The 19982-nt window shown below is 53.8% G+C and overlaps 1 protein-coding gene across 2 annotated transcripts; it reads left to right on the forward strand.

The window, feature by feature from the left end:
- Window positions 1–340: 340 nt before the first annotated feature.
- On the forward strand, window positions 341–19310 carry PELO (pelota mRNA surveillance and ribosome rescue factor). Of its 2 annotated transcripts, none has more exons than XM_066577194.1 (13): window positions 341–515; window positions 12752–12844; window positions 12960–13110; window positions 13465–13555; window positions 13637–13800; window positions 14052–14112; window positions 14196–14357; window positions 14822–14868; window positions 14940–15013; window positions 15387–15458; window positions 15548–15617; window positions 18621–18652; window positions 18763–19310. In XM_066577194.1, exons 1-13 carry the CDS (start codon window positions 475–477, stop codon window positions 18827–18829), a joined length of 1125 nt encoding a protein of 374 aa, XP_066433291.1. In that variant the 5' UTR covers window positions 341–474; the 3' UTR covers window positions 18830–19310. The 2 variants fall into 2 exon arrangements, with proteins under 2 accessions (XP_066433291.1, XP_066433289.1); XM_066577192.1 differs by having other exon boundaries at window positions 352–515; window positions 15548–15622.
- Window positions 19311–19982: the final 672 nt, after the last annotated feature.

The raw sequence follows: 19982 nt of genomic DNA on the forward strand, positions 1-19982 counted from the left end.
TGCCTTCAGCAGCCGTGCACTACACACTACAGTTAAGCAGACGTGCACTACACACTACACTTAGGCCGCCTACAGACGAGCGGGTCGCATCCGGCGGCGAGAATTCTCGCCGCGGGACCCGACCCCAGTGCCTGCAGGGGGTCTGCAGTGCCTGCAGATGGCTCTAATCAGCAGCGCTGCTTAAGTGCGGCTGAAAATGCCTCCCGGAGTGAAGAATACGTGACCGGAAATGTTGTGGCCGCCATGTTGCTCCTCTCAGCACGGCTCCCACTGGGATCCCGCAGTGTTTAGTAAACTAGTAACCTAGAATCTCCGCCCAGATGCCTTGGTCTCGCTCATCGCAGGAAAAGTATCCGGCCGCGGACACTTCTGGGCGGGCCTTGGGTATAGTAACATGGCGGAGAGAGGACTTCCGCCGCCGGCAGGAAGAGGTCCACTGCTGAGCCATCTGATGCAGGCTGCCAGAAAGTAATCATGAAACTCATCAGTAAAGAATTTGAGAAGGACAATGCTGGGTGAGGAGGCGCAGTACCACTTCTCTATCCTATTCCCCATCGTTCTGAGAATGGCCCATTGTCAACACTCTTATCGTGTGTGTGATACACAGCACTCCTTCCCTCTCCTTCTGCCTGTGTGATACACAGCACTCCTTCCCTCTCCTTCTGTCTGTGTGATACACAGCACTCCTTCCCTCTCCTTCTGTCTGTGTGATACACAGCACTCCTTCCCTCTCCTTCTGTCTGTGTGATACACAGCACTCCTTCCCTCTCCTTCTGTCTGTGTGATACACAGCACTCCTTCCCTCTCCTTCTGTCTGTGTGATACACAGCACTCCTTCCCTCTCCTTCTGCCTGTGTGTGTGATACTCCGCACTCCTTCCCTCTCCTTCTGCCTGTGTGATACTCCGCACTCCTTCCCTCTCCTTCTGCCTGTGTGATACTCCACACTCCTTCCCTCTCCTTCTGCCTGTGTGATACTCCGCACTCCTTCCCTCTCCTTCTGCCTGTGTGATACTCCGCACTCCTTCCCTCTCCTTCTGCCTGTGTGATACTCCGTACTCCTTCCCTCTCCTTCTGTCTGTGTGATACTCAGTACTCCTTCCCTCTCCTCCTCCTTCTATGTGTGTGTGATACTGAGTGCTTCTTCCCTCTCCTCCTCCTGTCTGTGTGTGTGATACTCAGTACTCCTTCCCTCTCCTTCTGCCTGTGTGTGTGATACTCAGTACTCCTTCCCTCTCCTTCTGTCTGTGTGTGTGATACTCAGTACTCCTTCCCTCTCCTTCTGTGTGTGTGATACTCAGTACTCCTTCCCTCTCCTTCTGTCTGTGTGATACTCAGTACTCCTTCCCTCTCCTTCTGTCTGTGTGATACTCAGTACTCCTTCCCTCTCCTTCTGTCTGTGTGATACTCAGTACTCCTTCCCTCTCCTTCTGTCTGTGTGATACTCAGTACTCCTTCCCTCTCCTTCTGTCTGTGTGTGTGATACTCAGTACTCCTTCCCTCTCCTTCTGTCTGTGTGTGTGATACTCAGTACTCCTTCCCTCTCCTTCTGTCTGTGTGTGTGATACTCAGTACTCCTTCCCTCTCCTTCTGTCTGTGTGTGTGATACTCAGTACTCCTTCCCTCTCCTTCTGTCTGTGTGTGTGATACTCAGTACTCCTTCCCTCTCCTTCTGTCTGTGTGTGTGATACTCAGTACTCCTTCCCTCTCCTTCTGTCTGTGTGTGTGATACTCAGTACTCCTTCCCTCTCCTTCTGTCTGTCTGTGTGTGTGATACTCAGTACTCCTTCCCTCTCCTTCTGTCTGTGTGTGTGATACTCAGTACTCCTTCCCTCTCCTTCTGTCTGTGTGTGTGTGTGATACTCAGTACTCCTTCCCTCTCCTTCTGTCTGTGTGTGTGTGTGATACTCAGTACTCCTTCCCTCTCCTTCTGTCTGTGTGTGTGTGTGATACTCAGTACTCCTTCCCTCTCCTTCTGTCTGTGTGTGTGTGTGATACTCAGTACTCCTTCCCTCTCCTTCTGTCTGTGTGTGTGTGTGATACTCAGTACTCCTTCCCTCTCCTTCTGTCTGTGTGTGTGTGTGATACTCAGTACTCCTTCCCTCTCCTTCTGTCTGTGTGTGTGTGTGATACTCAGTACTCCTTCCCTCTCCTTCTGTCTGTGTGTGTGTGTGATACTCAGTACTCCTTCCCTCTCCTTCTGTCTGTGTGTGTGTGTGATACTCAGTACTCCTTCCCTCTCCTTCTGTCTGTGTGTGTGATACTCAGTACTCCTTCCCTCTCCTTCTGTCTGTGTGTGTGATACTCAGTACTCCTTCCCTCTCCTTCTGTCTGTGTGTGTGATACTCAGTACTCCTTCCCTCTCCTTCTGTCTGTGTGTGTGATACTCAGTACTCCTTCCCTCTCCTTCTGTGTGTGTGTGTGTGATACTCAGTACTCCTTCCCTCTCCTTCTGTCTGTGTGTGTGTGTGTGATACTCAGTACTCCTTCCCTCTCCTTCTGTCTGTGTGTGTGTGTGTGATACTCAGTACTCCTTCCCTCTCCTTCTGTCTGTGTGTGTGTGTGTGATACTCAGTACTCCTTCCCTCTCCTTCTGTCTGTGTGTGTGTGATACTCAGTACTCCTTCCCTCTCCTTCTGTCTGTGTGTGTGTGATACTCAGTACTCCTTCCCTCTCCTTCTGTCTGTGTGTGTGTGATACTCAGTACTCCTTCCCTCTCCTTCTGTCTGTGTGTGTGATACTCAGTACTCCTTCCCTCTCCTTCTGTCTGTGTGTGTGATACTCAGTACTCCTTCCCTCTCCTTCTGTCTGTGTGTGTGATACTCAGTACTCCTTCCCTCTCCTTCTGTCTGTGTGTGTGATACTCAGTACTCCTTCCCTCTCCTTCTGTCTGTGTGTGTGATACTCAGTACTCCTTCCCTCTCCTTCTGTCTGTGTGTGTGATACTCAGTACTCCTTCCCTCTCCTTCTGTCTGTGTGTGTGATACTCAGTACTCCTTCCCTCTCCTTCTGTCTGTGTGTGTGATACTCAGTACTCCTTCCCTCTCCTTCTGTCTGTGTGTGTGTGATACTCAGTACTCCTTCCCTCTCCTTCTGTCTGTGTGTGTGTGATACTCAGTACTCCTTCCCTCTCCTCCTCCTTCTGTGTGTGTGTGTGTGTGATACTCAGTACTCCTTCCCTCTCCTCCTCCTTCTGTCTGTGTGTGTGTGTGATACTCAGTACTCCTTCCCTCTCCTCCTCCTTCTGTGTGTGATACACAGCACGCCTTCCCTCTCCTCCTCCTTCTGTGTGTGTGATACACAGCACGCCTTCCCTCTCCTCCTCCTTCTGTGTGTGTGATACACAGCACGCCTTCCCTCTCCTCCTCCTTCTGTGTGTGTGATACACAGCACGCCTTCCCTCTCCTCCTCCTTCTGTGTGTGTGATACACAGCACGCCTTCCCTCTCCTCCTCCTTCTGTGTGTGTGATACACAGCACGCCTTCCCTCTCCTCCTCCTTCTGTGTGTGTGATACACAGCACGCCTTCCCTCTCCTCCTCCTTCTGTGTGTGTGTGTGTGTGATACACAGCACGCCTTCCCTCTCCTCCTCCTTCTGTGTGTGTGTGTGTGTGATACACAGCACGCCTTCCCTCTCCTCCTCCTTCTGTGTGTGTGTGTGTGATACACAGCACGCCTTCCCTCTCCTCCTCCTTCTGTGTGTGTGTGTGATACACAGCACGCCTTCCCTCTCCTTCTGTGTGTATGTGTGATACACAGCACGCCTTCCCTCTCCTTCTGTGTGTGTGTGTGATACACAGCACGCCTTCCCTCTCCTTCTGTCTGTGTGATACACAGCACTCCTTCCCTCTCCTTCTGTCTGTGTGATACTCAGTACTCCTTCCCTCTCCTCCTCCTTCTATGTGTGTGTGATACTGAGTGCTTCTTCCCTCTCCTCCTCCTGTCTGTGTGTGTGTGATACTCAGTACTCCTTCCCTCTCCTTCTGTCTGTGTGTGTGATACTCAGTACTCCTTCCCTCTCCTTCTGTCTGTGTGTGTGATACTCAGTACTCCTTCCCTCTCCTTCTGTCTGTGTGTGTGTGATACTCAGTACTCCTTCCCTCTCATTCTGTCTGTGTGATACTCAGTACTCCTTCTCACTGCTCCTGTGTGTGTGTGATACGCAGTACTCCTTCTCACTGCTCCTGTGTGTGTGTGATACGCAGTACTCCTTCTCACTGCTCCTGTGTGTGTGTGATACGCAGTACTCCTTCTCAATGCTCCCGTGTGTGTTATGCAGTACTCCTTCTCACTGCTCCTGTGTGTGTCACGCAGTATCCCTTCTCACTGCTCCTGTGTGTCTTACGCAGTACTCCTTCTCACTGCTCCTGTGTGTGTGTGATACGCAGTACTCCTTCTCAGTGCTCCTGTGTGTGTGTGTTACGCAGTACTCCTTCTCAATGCTCCTGTGTGTGTTACGCAGTACTCCTTTTTACTGCTCCTGTGTGTGTGTTACGCAGTACTCCTTTTTACTGCTCCTGTGTGTGTGTTACGCAGTACTCCTTTTCACTGCTCCTGTGTGTGTTACGCAGTACTCCTTCTCACTGCTCCTGTATGTGTGATACGCAGTACTCCTTCTCACTGCTCCTGTGTGTGTGTGATACGCAGTACTCCTTCTCACTGCTACTGTGTGTGTGTGATACGCAGTACTCCTTCTCACTGCTACTGTGTGTGTGTGATACGCAGTACTCCTTCTCACTGCTCCTGTGTGTGTGTGATACGCAGTACTCCTTCACACTGCTCCTGTGTGTGTGTGATACGCAGTACTCCTTCTCACTGCTCCTGTGTGTGTGTGATACGCAGTACTCCTTCTCACTGCTCCTGTGTGTGTGTGTGTCATACGCAGTACTCCTTCTCACTGCTCCTGTGTGTGTGTGTGATACGCAGTTCTCCTTCTCACTGCTCCTGTGTATGTGTGTGATACGCAGTACTCCTTCTCACTGCTCCTGTGTGTGTGTGTGTGATACGCAGTACTCCTCACTGCTCCTGTGTGTGTGTGTGATACGCAGTACTCCTTCTCACTGCTCCTGTGTGTGTGTGTGTGTGATACGCAGTACTCCTTCTCACTGCTCCTGTGTGTGTGTGTGTGTGTGTGATACGCAGTACTCCTTCTCACTGCTCCTGTATGTGTGTGTGATACGCAGTACTCCTTCTCACTGCTCCTGTGTGTGTGTGTGATACGCAGTACTCCTTCTCACTGCTCCTGTGTGTGTGTGTGTGATACGCAGTACTCCTTCTCACTGCTCCTGTGTGTGTGTGTGATACGCAGTACTCCTTCTCACTGCTCCTGTGTGTGTGTGTGATACGCAGTACTCCTTCTCACTGCTCCCGTGTGTGTGTGTGTCTTACGCAGTACTCCTTTTCACTGCTACCATCTGTGTGTCTTACACAGTACTCCTTTTCAGTGCTTCCGTGTGTGTGTGTCTTACGCAGTACCCCTTTTCACTGCTCCTGCGTGTGTGTGATACGCGGTACTCCTTCTCAATACTCCCGTGTGTGTGTGTTATGCAGTACTCCTCACTGCTGCTGTGTGTGTCACGCAGTACTCCTTCTCACTGCTCCTGTGTGTTTCACGCAGTATCCCTTCTCACTGCTCCTGTGTGTCTTACGCAGTACCCCTTCTCACTGCTTCTGTGTGTGTGTGTGTGTGTGTGTGTGTGTTACGCAGTACTCCTTTTCAATGCTCGTGTGTGTTTTACGCAGTACTCCTTCTCACTGTTCCTGTGTCTGTGTTTTACGCAGTACTCCTTAATGCTCCTGTGTGTGTGTTTTACGCAGTACTCCTTCTCACTGCTCCTGTGTGTGTGATGCACAGTACTCCTCACTGCTCCTCTGTGTGTGATGCACAGTACTCCTCACTGCTCCTCTGTGTGTGATGCACAGTACTCCTCACTGCTCCTCTGTGTGTGATGCACAGTACTCCTCACTGCTCCTCTGTGTGTTATACGCAGTACTCCTTCTCACTGCTCCTGTGTGTGTTACGCAGTACTCCTTCTCACTGCTCCTGTGTGTGTTACGCAGTACTCCTTCTCACTGCTCCTGTATGTGTGATACGCAGTACTCCTTCTCACTGCTCCTGTGTGTGTGTGTGATACGCAGTACTCCTCACTGCTCCTGTGTGTGTGTGATACGCAGTACTCCTTCTCACTGCTCCTGTGTGTGTGTGATACGCAGTACTCCTTCTCACTGCTCCTGTGTGTGTGTGATACGCAGTACTCCTTCTCACTGCTCCTGTGTGTGTGTGATACGCAGTACTCCTTCTCACTGCTCCTGTGTGTGTGTGATACGCAGTACTCCTTCTCACTGCTCCTGTGTGTGTGTGATACGCAGTACTCCTTCTCACTGCTCCTGTGTGTGTGTTTGATACGCAGTACTCCTTCTCACTGCTCCTGTGTGTGTGTGTGTGTGTGTGATACGCAGTACTCCTTCTCACTGCTCCTGTATGTGTGATACGCAGTACTCCTTCTCACTGCTCCTGTGTGTGTGTGTGATACGCAGTACTCCTTCTCACTGCTCCTGTGTGTGTGTGTGTGTGTGAGATACGCAGTACTCCTTCTCACTGTTCCTGTGTGTGTGTGTGATACGCAGTACTCCTTCTCACTGCTCCTGTGTGTGTGTGTGTGTGTGTGTGTGTGATACGCAGTACTCCTTCTCACTGCTCCTGTGTGTGTGTGTGTGTGATACGCAGTACCCCTTCTCACTGCTCCTGTGTGTGTGTGATACGTTGTACTCCTTCTCACTGCTCCTGTGTGTGTGTGTGTGTGTGTGTGATACGCAGTACTCCTTCTCACTGCTCCCGTGTGTGTGTGTGTGTCTTACGCAGTACTCCTTTTCACTGCTACCATCTGTGTGTCTTACACAGTACTCCTTTTCAGTGCTTCCGTGTGTGTGTGTCTTACGCAGTACCCCTTTTCACTGCTTCTGCGTGTGTGTGATACGCGGTACTCCTTCTCAATACTCCCGTGTGTGTGTGTTATGCAGTACTCCTCACTGCTCCTGTGTGTGTCACGCAGTACTCCTTCTCACTGCTCCTGTGTGTTTCACGCAGTATCCCTTCTCACTGCTCCTGTGTGTCTTACGCAGTACCCCTTCTCACTGCTTCTGTGTGTGTGTGTGTGTGTGTGTTACGCAGTACTCCTTTTCAATGCTCGTGTGTGTTTTACGCAGTACTCCTTCTCACTGCTCCTGTGTGTGTGATGCACAGTACTCCTCACTGCTCCTCTGTGTGTGATGCACAGTACTCCTCACTGCTCCTCTGTGTGTTATACGCAGTACTCCTTCTCACTGCTCCTGTGTGTGTTACGCAGTACTCCTTCTCACTGCTCCTGTGTGTGTTACGCAGTACTCCTTCTCACTGCTCCTGTATGTGTGATACGCAGTACTCCTTCTCACTGCTCCTGTGTGTGTGTGTGTGATACGCAGTACTCCTTCTCACTGCTCCTGTGTGTGTGTGTGATACGCAGTACTCCTTCTCACTGCTCCTGTGTGTGTGTGATACGCAGTACTCCTGTCACTGCTCCTGTGTGTGTGTGATACGCAGTACTCCTTCTCACTGCTCCTGTGTGTGTGTGATACGCAGTACTCCTTCTCACTGCTCCTGTGTGTGTGTGATACGCAGTACTCCTTCTCACTGCTCCTGTGTGTGTGTGATACGCAGTACTCCTCACTGCTCCTGTGTGTGTGTGATACGCAGTACTCCTTCTCACTGCTCCTGTGTGTGTGTGATACGCAGTACTCCTTCTCACTGCTCCTGTGTGTGTGTGTGATACGCAGTACTCCTTCTCACTGCTCCTGTGTGTGTGTGTGAGATACGCAGTACTCCTTCTCACTGCTCCTGTGTGTGTGTGATACGCAGTACTCCTTCTCACTGCTCCTGTGTGTGTGATACGCAGTACTCCTTCTCACTGCTCCTGTGTGTGTGTGATACGCAGTACTCCTTCTCACTGCTCCTGTGTGTGTGTTTGATACGCAGTACTCCTTCTCACTGCTCCTGTGTGTGTGTGTGTGTGTGTGTGTGTGTGTGATACGCAGTACTCCTCACTGCTCCTGTGTGTGTGATACGCAGTACTCCTTCTCACTGCTCCTGTGTGTGTGTGTGTGATACGCAGTACTCCTTCTCACTGCTCCTGTGTGTGTGTGTGTGTGTGTGTGATACGCAGTACTCCTTCTCACTGCTCCTGTGTGTGTGTGTGTGTGTGTGTGTGATACGCAGTACTTCTTCTCACTGCTCCTGTGTGTGTGTGTGTGTGTGTGATACGCAGTACCCCTTCTCACTGCTCCTGTGTGTGTGTGATACGTTGTACTCCTTCTCACTGCTCCTGTGTGTGTGTGTGTGTGTGTGATACGCAGTACTCCTTCTCACTGCTCCTGTGTGTGTTACGCAGTACTCCTTGTCACTGCTCACGTGTGTGTTACGCAGTACTCCTCACTGCTCGTGTGTGTTTTACGCAGTACTCCTTCTCACTGCTCGTGTGTGTGTTTTACGCAGTACTCCTTCTCACTGCTCGTGTGTGTGTTTTTTACGCAGTACTCCTTCTCACTGCTCGTGTGTGTGTTTTTTACGCAGTACTCCTTCTCACTGCTCGTGTGTGTGTTTTTTACGCAGTACTCCTTCTCACTGCTCGTGTGTGTGTTTTTTACGCAGTACTCCTTCTCACTGCTCGTGTGTGTGTTTTTTACGCAGTACTCCTTCTCACTGCTCGTGTGTGTGTTTTTTACGCAGTACTCCTTCTCACTGCTCGTGTGTGTGTTTTACGCAGTACTCCTCACTGCTCGTGTGTGTGTTTTTTACGCAGTACTACTTCTCACTGCTCGTGTGTGTTTTTTACGCAGTACTCCTTCTCACTGCTCGTGTGTGTGTTTTACGCAGTACTCCTTCTCACTGCTCGTGTGTGTGTTTTTTACGCAGTACTCCTCACTGCTCGTGTGTGTGTTTTTTACGCAGTACTCCTCACTGCTCGTGTGTGTGTTTTTTACGCAGTACTCCTTCTCACTGCTCGTGTGTGTGTTTTTTACGCAGTACTCCTTCTCACTGCTCGTGTGTGTGTTTTTTACGCAGTACTCCTTCTCACTGTTCCTGTGTCTGTGTTTTACGCAGTACTCCTTAATGCTCCTTTGTGTGTGTTTTACGCAGTACTCCTTCTCACTGCTCCTGTGTGTGTGTGTGTGTGTGATACGCAGTACTCCTTCTCACTGCTCCTGTGTGTGTGTGTGTGTGTGTGTGTGATACGCAGTACCCCTTCTCACTGCTCCTGTGTGTGTGTGTGTGATACGTTGTACTCCTTCTCACTGCTCCTGTGTGTGTGTGTGTGTGTTTGTGTGTGTGATACGCAGTACTCCTTCTCACTGCTCGTGTGTGTGTGTTTTACGCAGTACTCCTTCTCACTGCTCGTGTGTGTGTTTTTTACGCAGTACTCCTTCTCACTGCTCGTGTGTGTGTTTTACGCAGTACTCCTCACTGCTCGTGTGTGTGTTTTTTACGCAGTACTCCTTCTCACTGCTCGTGTGTGTGTTTTTTACGCAGTACTCCTTCTCACTGCTCGTGTGTGTGTTTTACGCAGTACTCCTCACTGCTCGTGTGTGTGTTTTACGCAGTACTCCTCACTGCTCGTGTGTGTGTTTTTTACGCAGTACTCCTTCTCACTGCTCGTGTGTGTGTTTTTTACGCAGTACTCCTTCTCACTGCTCGTGTGTGTGTTTTTTACGCAGTACTCCTTCTCACTGCTCGTGTGTGTGTTTTTTACGCAGTACTTCTTCTCACTGCTCGTGTGTGTGTTTTTTACGCAGTACTCCTTCTCACTGCTCGTGTGTGTGTTTTACGCAGTACTCCTTAATGCTCCTGTGTGTGTGTTTTACGCAGTACTCCTTCTCACTGCTCGTGTGTGTGTTTTTTACGCAGTACTCCTTCTCACTGCTCGTGTGTGTGTTTTTTACGCAGTACTCCTTCTCACTGCTCGTGTGTGTGTTTTACGCAGTACTCCTCACTGCTCGTGTGTGTGTTTTTTACGCAGTACTACTTCTCACTGCTCGTGTGTGTTTTTTACGCAGTACTCCTTCTCACTGCTCGTGTGTGTGTTTTACGCAGTACTCCTTCTCACTGCTCGTGTGTGTGTTTTTTACGCAGTACTCCTCACTGCTCGTGTGTGTGTTTTTTACGCAGTACTCCTCACTGCTCGTGTGTGTGTTTTACGCAGTACTCCTCACTGCTCGTGTGTGTGTTTTTTACGCAGTACTCCTTCTCACTGCTCGTGTGTGTGTTTTACGCAGTACTCCTCACTGCTCGTGTGTGTGTTTTTTACGCAGTACTCCTTCTCACTGCTCGTGTGTGTGTTTTTTACGCAGTACTCCTTCTCACTGCTCGTGTGTGTGTTTTACGCAGTACTCCTCACTGCTCGTGTGTGTGTTTTACGCAGTACTCCTCACTGCTCGTGTGTGTGTTTTACGCAGTACTCCTCACTGCTCGTGTGTGTGTTTTTTACGCAGTACTCCTTCTCACTGCTCGTGTGTGTGTTTTTTACGCAGTACTCCTTCTCACTGCTCGTGTGTGTGTTTTTTACGCAGTACTCCTTCTCACTGCTCGTGTGTGTGTTTTTTACGCAGTACTTCTTCTCACTGCTCGTGTGTGTGTTTTTTACGCAGTACTCCTTCTCACTGCTCGTGTGTGTGTTTTACGCAGTACTCCTTAATGCTCCTGTGTGTGTGTTTTACGCAGTACTCCTTCTCACTGCTCGTGTGTGTGTTTTTTACGCAGTACTCCTTCTCACTGCTCGTGTGTGTGTTTTTTACGCAGTACTCCTCACTGCTCGTGTGTGTGTTTTTTACGCAGTACTCCTTCTCACTGCTCGTGTGTGTGTTTTTTACGCAGTACTCCTTCTCACTGCTCGTGTGTGTGTTTTTTACGCAGTACTCCTTCTCACTGCTCGTGTGTGTGTTTTTTACGCAGTACTCCTTCTCACTGCTCGTGTGTGTGTTTTTTACGCAGTACTCCTTCTCACTGCTCGTGTGTGTGTTTTACGCAGTACTCCTCACTGCTCGTGTGTGTGTTTTTTACGCAGTACTACTTCTCACTGCTCGTGTGTGTTTTTTACGCAGTACTCCTTCTCACTGCTCGTGTGTGTGTTTTACGCAGTACTCCTTCTCACTGCTCGTGTGTGTGTTTTTTACGCAGTACTCCTCACTGCTCGTGTGTGTGTTTTTTACGCAGTACTCCTCACTGCTCGTGTGTGTGTTTTTTACGCAGTACTCCTTCTCACTGCTCGTGTGTGTGTTTTTTACGCAGTACTCCTTCTCACTGCTCGTGTGTGTGTTTTTTACGCAGTACTCCTTCTCACTGTTCCTGTGTCTGTGTTTTACGCAGTACTCCTTAATGCTCCTTTGTGTGTGTTTTACGCAGTACTCCTTCTCACTGCTCCTGTGTGTGTGTGTGTGTGTGTGTGATACGCAGTACTCCTTCTCACTGCTCCTGTGTGTGTGTGTGTGTGTGTGTGTGATACGCAGTACCCCTTCTCACTGCTCCTGTGTGTGTGTGTGTGATACGTTGTACTCCTTCTCACTGCTCCTGTGTGTGTGTGTGTGTGTTTGTGTGTGTGATACGCAGTACTCCTTCTCACTGCTCGTGTGTGTGTGTTTTACGCAGTACTCCTTCTCACTGCTCGTGTGTGTGTTTTTTACGCAGTACTCCTTCTCACTGCTCGTGTGTGTGTTTTACGCAGTACTCCTCACTGCTCGTGTGTGTGTTTTTTACGCAGTACTCCTTCTCACTGCTCGTGTGTGTGTTTTTTACGCAGTACTCCTTCTCACTGCTCGTGTGTGTGTTTTACGCAGTACTCCTCACTGCTCGTGTGTGTGTTTTACGCAGTACTCCTCACTGCTCGTGTGTGTGTTTTTTACGCAGTACTCCTTCTCACTGCTCGTGTGTGTGTTTTTTACGCAGTACTCCTTCTCACTGCTCGTGTGTGTGTTTTTTACGCAGTACTCCTTCTCACTGCTCGTGTGTGTGTTTTTTACGCAGTACTTCTTCTCACTGCTCGTGTGTGTGTTTTTTACGCAGTACTCCTTCTCACTGCTCGTGTGTGTGTTTTACGCAGTACTCCTTAATGCTCCTGTGTGTGTGTTTTACGCAGTACTCCTTCTCACTGCTCGTGTGTGTGTTTTTTACGCAGTACTCCTTCTCACTGCTCGTGTGTGTTTTTTACGCAGTACTCCTTCTCACTGCTCGTGTGTGTGTTTTACGCAGTACTCCTCACTGCTCGTGTGTGTGTGTTTTACGCAGTACTCCTCACTGCTCGTGTGTGTGTTTTTTACGCAGTACTCCTTCTCACTGCTCGTGTGTGTGTTTTACGCAGTACTCCTCACTGCTCGTGTGTGTGTTTTTTACGCAGTACTCCTTCTCACTGCTCGTGTGTGTGTTTTTTACGCAGTACTCCTTCTCACTGCTCGTGTGTGTGTTTTTTACGCAGTACTTCTTCTCACTGCTCGTGTGTGTGTTTTTTACGCAGTACTCCTTCTCACTGTTCCTGTGTCTGTGTTTTACGCAGTACTCCTTAATGCTCCTGTGTGTGTGTTTTACGCAGTACTCCTTCTCACTGCTCCTGTGTGTGTGATACGCAGTACTCCTCAATGCTCCTGTGCGTTTGGCATGTATATAGTACCCTTACATGGTCTCTTGGTGCAGTGTGCCACCTCCCTATATACTGACATGTGCCCTCTCATCAGTCAGGTGACTCTGGTCCCAGAGGAGGCGGAGGACATGTGGCACACTTATAATCTGTTGCAGATAGGTGACAGTCTGCGGGCAGCAACCATTAGGTGAGCGCTGGTGTATTGCTGAGCTGGATATGGGCACTGTCTGGGCAAATGGTAGAAGGTACAGGACTGGCCGCTGCTGATTATATGATGGGATGTTAGCGCTTTTCTCTTGCAGGAAGGTGCAGACAGAATCGGCAACAGGTAGCGTGGGCAGTAATCGCATCCGGACCACCCTCACCATCTGCGTGGAGAACATCGACTTTGACTCCCAGGCCTGTCAACTGCGGGTCAAAGGCATCAACATCCAAGAGAACCAGTACGTGAAGGTAAAGAATCATGAAGCGCTGTGCACATATGACACGAGTTAAATGCGCGGGTATTTACAGATGACATATCTTCTGATAATAGCGGATGTCTTGGCGCTGACAGTAGCACATGTGACCCGTGCATTCGGTGATCACATCATATGTGCTGATAACAGCAGTTTTCCATGTTGGTGACTTGGCGCTCATGGTAGCATGCTACTGCATATCCACTTTGTTTGCTACCATGTTTCGCCTTGGCGGTTTGCGTGTTTTTCGTTTTGTTTAGATGTGCTGGCCCATGTTGCTTTCTCCTGGTACATGACTGGAGCCGTCCTGTCAGTAACGGCATCTTACTCCTGGTTCTCCTGTTTCCAGATGGGCGCCTATCACACCATAGAGTTGGAACTGAACCGCAAGTTCACCCTGGCAAAGAAGCAGTGGGACAGCATTGTGCTGGAGCGGATAGGTAGGGCCAGCGGTGCTGGGGGCGGTTCCTGTACATCAGACATGGTAAGCATTGGGTCTGAACACTACCTTCTCCCTACAGAGCAGGCTTGTGACCCTGCATTTAGTGCTGACGTGGCAGCGGTCATCATGCAGGAAGGACTTGCCCATATCTGTCTCGTCACTCCCAGTATGACCTTACTCCGTGCCAAAATCGAAACCAGTATCCCACGAAAGAGGCGGGGCAACTGTACCCAACATGAGAAGGTTTGTCTTTGGCCTCCGCATGTTCATGTTTGCTTTCCTCCGACCTCTTGCTGTGTTCTGCGGCCCCCATCTTCTCTCTCATGTTTTCAGTCTCCCACAACTTCTCTGTGTGGTCTCCACCATTCTCATGTCTCCCCTGTCTGCTCTACATAGCCCCCAGTGTCCCTTTTTCTTCTTTCTCCTCCGAGGCCTATACTATCTCCGCGTCTTTCCGATGGCCCCGACTCAGTCTTGTCTTCTGTCACCCGCAGGCTCTGGAGAAATTCTACGAGCAGGTCATGCAGGGTATCATCCGGCACATTAACTTTGAGGGTGAGTGTGGTCTTGTATAGCAGTGCTACTTGTCACCTGTGATGCCTCTCTGACCCACCTCTCTGTCTTCCCGGGGACTGCAGTGGTGAAGGTGGTTCTTGTGGCCTCCCCGGGGTTTGTCCGGGAGCAGTTCTGTGAGTTCCTCTTTCTCCGGGCTGTGAAGCAGGATCTGAAGACTATTTTGGAAAACCGGGGAAAGTTCCTGCAGGTGCACAGCTCATCTGGACACAAGCTCTCGCTGACAGGTAATGCAGGGAGTTTGACCTCGCATCGTATTTCCGAGGGTGATTGCCCTCGTGGCAGCTACATGAAATCACTAAGATCAGAAGAGTGAACGAATGTGCTGCTCCTCTGTGTTGTTTTGGGGATCCCCCGCTCCTCCTCTGTGCTGTTTTGGGGATCCCCCGCTCCTCCTCTGTGCTGTTTTGGGGATCCCCCGCTCCTCCTCTGTGCTGTTTTGGGGATACCCCGCCCCCCTTGGCTTGTGTTGAGTTTCTTGGAGTCAGAATTCCCAACACCTGCACTGGCTGCGAAGGGTTAACACATAGCTGCAGTAGTGCGCCCCACCCTATAACGATCATGTCAAAGCCCCCCAGCAGGAGGGCGGCGATACGGAGGGGATTTCTCCATAAACCATGGTATCATTAGCCTTTAATTATTCTGGCCTAGGGGCACCTGCAGAGATCACGATGGTCCTTTTTTGTTGCAGAGGTTCTGTGTGATCCGGCTGTCACCGCCCGCCTGGCAGACACCAAGGTAAGTGTGACTTCTGTATGAGGCGCCGGGGTCTGCACCAGCACTGACTGCTGCCTCCCTGCTTGTTACAGGCGGCCAGTGAAATCAAAGCACTGGGTGACTTCTACAAGATGCTCCAAAATGAACCAGACCGCGCGTTCTATGGGTGAGTCCCTCTGTGTCTCGTGCCTCACTGTGTGCCAGCTGCACATGATGGAGGCTGTGCTGTCACCCTGCCAGCCGCCCGTATCTCAGCAGCGCAGGTTGGGTCATGATAGATGTTTATGGTTCCCTCGGGGTTATCAGCTGGATTTGCACCTGCAGATCCTTATCGTTGACTCCACACCCTCATCCCTGGCACTGGGACCAGCGGGCACCCACCCTGCCCTGCAGAACCCACAGCTCATAAACAAACTGCTACCCCTCAACACTACATCTCCCATCCTGTTGCCCATGGACTGACAGCAACCACTACTCTCATCATCCTTGCACTAATACTTCTGCAGTAATTTCCATCACATCCATGTCATCTCTTCTAGGATTAAGCATGTAGAGCGGGCAAATAACGCACTGGCTATCGATACACTGCTGGTCACTGATGAACTCTTCAGGTACCTCAACTAATCCGCCTGTGCTGCCCTTGCACACCCCTCATGTGCACCAGCTGTGCCCTTTCATAGTTTTGCCTCCTCTTCTGCAGACATCAAGATGTGGCAACACGTACCCGTTATGTAAGACTTGTGGACAGCGTGAAGGAGAATGGCGGAACGGTGAGGTGAGCCGTGAGGGAAGCCCTGGGGCGGGAGGGCGTGCGGGCGGCCGTGAGGGAAGCCCTGGGGCGGGAGGGTGTGCGGGCGGCCGTGAGGGAAGCCCTGGGGCGGGAGGGAAGCCCTGGGGCGGGAGGGCGTGCGGGCGGCCGTGAGGGAAGCCCAGGGGCGGGACGGCGTGCGGGCGGCCGTGAGGGAAGCCCTGGGGCGTGAGGGTGTTGCGGGCGGCCGTGAGGGAAGCCCTGGGGCGGGAGGGTGTTGCGGGCGGCCGTGAGGGAAGCCCTGGGGCGTGAGGGTGTTGCGGGCGGCCGTGAGGGAAGCCCTGGGGCGGGAGGGCGTGCGGGCGGCCGTGAGGGAAACCCAGGGGCGGGAGGGCGTGCGGGCGGCCGTGAGGGAAACCCAGGGGCGGGAGGGCGTGCGGGCGGCCGTGAGGGAAACCCAGGGGCGGGAGGGCGTGCGGGCGGGAGGGTGTTGCGGACGGCCATGAGGGAAGCCCTGGGGCGGGAGGGTGTTGCGGACGGCCGTGAGGGAAGCCCTGGGGCGGGAGGGTGTTGCGGACGGCCGTGAGGGAAGCCCTGGGGCGGGAGGGTGTTGCGGACGGCCGTGAGGGAAGCCCTGGGGCGGGAGGGTGTTGCGGACGGCCGTGAGGGAAGCCCTGGGGCGGGAGGGTGTTGCGGACGGCCGTGAGGGAAGCCCTGGGGCGGGAGGGTGTTGCGGACGGCCGTGAGGGAAGCCCTGGGGCGGGAGGGTGTTGCGGACGGCCGTGAGGGAAGCCCTGGGGCGGGAGGGTGTTGCGGACGGCCGTGAGGGAAGCCCTGGGGCGGGAGGGTGTTGCGGACGGCCGTGAGGGAAGCCCTGGGGCGGGAGGGTGTTGCGGACGGCCGTGAGGGAAGCCCTGGGGCGGGAGGGTGTTGCGGACGGCCGTGAGGGAAGCCCTGGGGCGGAAGGGCGTGCGGGCGGCCGTCAGGGAAACCCAGGGGCGGGAGGGCGTGCGGACGGCCGTCAGGGAAACCCAGGGGCGGAAGGGCGCGCGGGCGGCCGTGAGGGAAGCCCTGGGGCGGGAGGGTGTTGCGGACGGCCGTGAGGGAAGCCCTGGGGCGGGAGGGTGTTGCGGACGGCCGTGAGGGAAGCCCTGGGGCGGGAGGGTGTTGCGGACGGCCGTGAGGGAAGCCCTGGGGCGGGAGGGTGTTGCGGACGGCCGTGAGGGAAGCCCTGGGGCGGGAGGGTGTTGCGGACGGCCGTGAGGGAAGCCCTCGGGCGGGAGGGTGTTGCGGACGGCCGTGAGGGAAGCCCTCGGGCGGGAGGGTGTTGCGGACGGCCGTGAGGGAAGCCCTGGGGCGGGAGAGTGTGCGGACGGCCGTGAGGGAAGCCCTCGGGCGGGAGTTTGTTCGGACGGCCGTGAGGGAAGCCCTCGGGCGGGAGGGTGTGCGGACGGCCGTGAGGGAAGCCCTCGGGCGGGAGGGTGTGCGGACGGCCGTGAGGGAAGCCCTCGGGCGGGAGGGTGTGCGGACGGCCGTGAGGGAAGCCCTCGGGCGGGAGGGTGTGCGGACGGCCGTGAGGGAAGCCCTCGGGCGGGAGTTTGTTCGGACGGCCGTGAGGGAAGCCCTCGGGGGCGGGAGGGTGTGCGGACGGCCGTGAGGGAAGCCCTCGGGCGGGAGGGTGTGCGGACGGCCGTGAGGGAAGCCCTCGGGCGGGAGGGTGTGCGGACGGCCGTGAGGGAAGCCCTCGGGCGGGAGGGTGTGCGGACGGCCGTGAGGGAAGCCCTCGGGCGGGAGGGTGTGCGGACGGCCGTGAGGGAAGCCCTCGGGCGGGAGGGTGTGCGGACGGCCGTGAGGGAAGCCCTCGGGCGGGAGGGTGTGCGGACGGCCGTGAGGGAAGCCCTCGGGCGGGAGGGTGTGCGGACGGCCGTGAGGGAAGCCCTCGGGCGGGAGGGTGTGCGGACGGCCGTGAGGGAAGCCCTCGGGCGGGAGGGTGTGCGGACGGCCGTGAGGGAAGCCCTCGGGCGGGAGGGTGTGCGGACGGCCGTGAGGGAAGCCCTCGGGCGGGAGGGTGTGCGGACGGCCGTGAGGGAAGCCCTCGGGCGGGAGGGTGTGCGGACGGCCGTGAGGGAAGCCCTCGGGCGGGAGGGTGTGCGGACGGCCGTGAGGGCGGGAGGGTGTTGCGGACGGCCGTGAGGGCGGGAGGGTGTTGCGGACGGCCGTGAGGGCGGGAGGGTGTTGCGGACGGCCGTGAGGGCGGGAGGGTGTTGCGGACGGCCGTGAGGGCGGGAGGGTGTTGCGGACGGCCGTGAGGGCGGGAGGGTGTTGCGGACGGCCGTGAGGGCGGGAGGGTGTTGCGGACGGCCGTGAGGGAAGCCCTCGGGGGCGGGAGGGTGTGCGGACGGCCGTGAGGGAAGCCCTCGGGGGCGGGAGGGTGTGCGGACGGCCGTGAGGGAAGCCCTCGGGCGGGAGGGTGTGCGGACGGCCGTGAGGGAAGCCCTCGGGCGGGAGGGTGTGCGGACGGCCGTGAGGGAAGCCCTCGGGCGGGAGGGTGTGCGGACGGCCGTGAGGGAAGCCCTCGGGCGGGAGGGTGTGCGGACGGCCGTGAGGGAAGCCCTCGGGCGGGAGGGTGTGCGGACGGCCGTGAGGGAAGCCCTCGGGCGGGAGTTTGTTCGGACGGCCGTGAGGGAAGCCCTCGGGGGCGGGAGGGTGTGCGGACGGCCGTGAGGGAAGCCCTCGGGCGGGAGGGTGTGCGGACGGCCGTGAGGGAAGCCCTCGGGCGGGAGGGGGTGCGGACGGCCGTGAGGGAAGCCCTCGGGCGGGAGGGGGTGCGGACGGCCGTGAGGGAAGCCCTCGGGCGGGAGGGGGTGCGGACGGCCGTGAGGGAAGCCCTCGGGCGGGAGGGGGTGCGGACGGCCGTGAGGGAAGCCCTCGGGCGGGAGGGGGTGCGGACGCCCGGGAGGGCGTGCGAATGGCTGCCGGGAGGGCCACCAGTCTCATTAATTTAACTTTTATTTTATCCCATTAGGATTTTCTCAAGTTTACACGTCTCAGGAGAACGTAAGTGACTGGCATTGGGCGGGATGTGTCAGATATGGCTATCTGGCATTAGACGTGGCACAGATTGGTTCCTCCCTCAAATTAACTGGCCAGAATTATTTTTTCTTCAGAACTGAACCAGCTGACGGGAGTTGCGGCCATTTTGAGATTTCCGGTAGCGGATCTGTCGGAGGATGAGTCCAGCTCAGGAGAAGACTAAGATCTACGACCCCCTGTACATTCAGCCCCGGTATTAGAGCATCTCGCATGGAGACGGACCTGTCAGTGACTGATTATTTATGGGATTGGGAGAGGGGCCTGTGCTCTCGGGTGGAGAGGTGGAGGTCCTGCAGTTGACCAATGATGAAATAAACCCATGGAGTGACTGTATCTGCTCTGAGAGTCCAGAACCCATTTATCTGACTTCACCATTAATTTACATGTGGCGCATTGTGGTTTGAAAAGCGAATTTTGGCTTTCATGAGGTGGGCTGAGCAGCGGTTGAGGGATGTGTGGCCCCCATGTCAGCGGTCCGGCCATGCTGCTGGTTAGTAGCTGCAAATATAATGACAGATGGTCTGTAACTCGCTGAGGGCTCCTTCACACCAGCATTCAGCCTTTCTGTCTCTGCTTTTTTTTCTCGAACCAGAGCGCTGCAATTAAACAGTTACGATTCTCCCCTGTTGATTTCCATTTGCTTTCCTTTTTAAACCCCTTCCCAACATCCGCCATAGATGTACGGCACACGTCGGGTGTCTGTGTATGGAGCCCCGCCTTCCCATTGAGAGGTGCTATCTGTGTGCCATGGGTAGCCAGCCACCTTCTGAAGGTCCCCAGGGATGCCATGAGTGGTCGTCTATTAGGATGAGGCTGTGCCTTGTCTGTAATCTAATGCCTGTCAGAATACAGCATCATTCCATCGATGGAAAAATAAAGGTATCGGGGTGAAAGGATGTTGACAGTCATTTCTTTTTACTTTTAAAAGGTTTTTAGTCCTGTTACACAATCCGTGCATTACAAAAACTAAACTTGGTTTCGCAGTAATTGTCTTGACCCACATAATAAAGAGAGCGTCATTTTCACTGCACTGTTAACGTCAAAAAAGCAAAACTCCCCAAAAATTGCACAATTGTGGGATTTTCCATTTCTCTCAATTTTGGATTTTTTTTTAAGTTTTCTAATACATTAAATGGTACCACTGAAAACTACAACTCGTCCCGTGAAAAACGAGCCCCCATATAGGGTTAAAAAAAAGTAAGTCGGTGGGGAAAAACGGAACCCTTTAACTATGTCTCTCCAAAAACAGAACACAGGGACAGAAAGCCTGAACGCAGGTTGAACCCTCAAGGGA

This window comes from Eleutherodactylus coqui, chromosome 8, assembly GCF_035609145.1.
Source record: "Eleutherodactylus coqui strain aEleCoq1 chromosome 8, aEleCoq1.hap1, whole genome shotgun sequence".
Classification (NCBI taxonomy): domain Eukaryota; kingdom Metazoa; phylum Chordata; class Amphibia; order Anura; family Eleutherodactylidae; genus Eleutherodactylus; species Eleutherodactylus coqui.

Bases quoted from the DNA above. Each gene is read 5' to 3' on its own strand.
- PELO (XM_066577192.1), top strand. From the start codon at position 475: ATGAAACTCATCAGTAAAGAATTTGAGAAGGACAATGCTGG. The intron at 12,845-12,959 runs GTGAGCGCTGGT...TTTCTCTTGCAG, and splicing joins CTGCGGGCAGCAACCATTAG to GAAGGTGCAGACAGAATCGG. The intron at 18,653-18,762 runs GTAAGTGACTGG...TTTTTTCTTCAG, and splicing joins TTTACACGTCTCAGGAGAAC to AACTGAACCAGCTGACGGGA.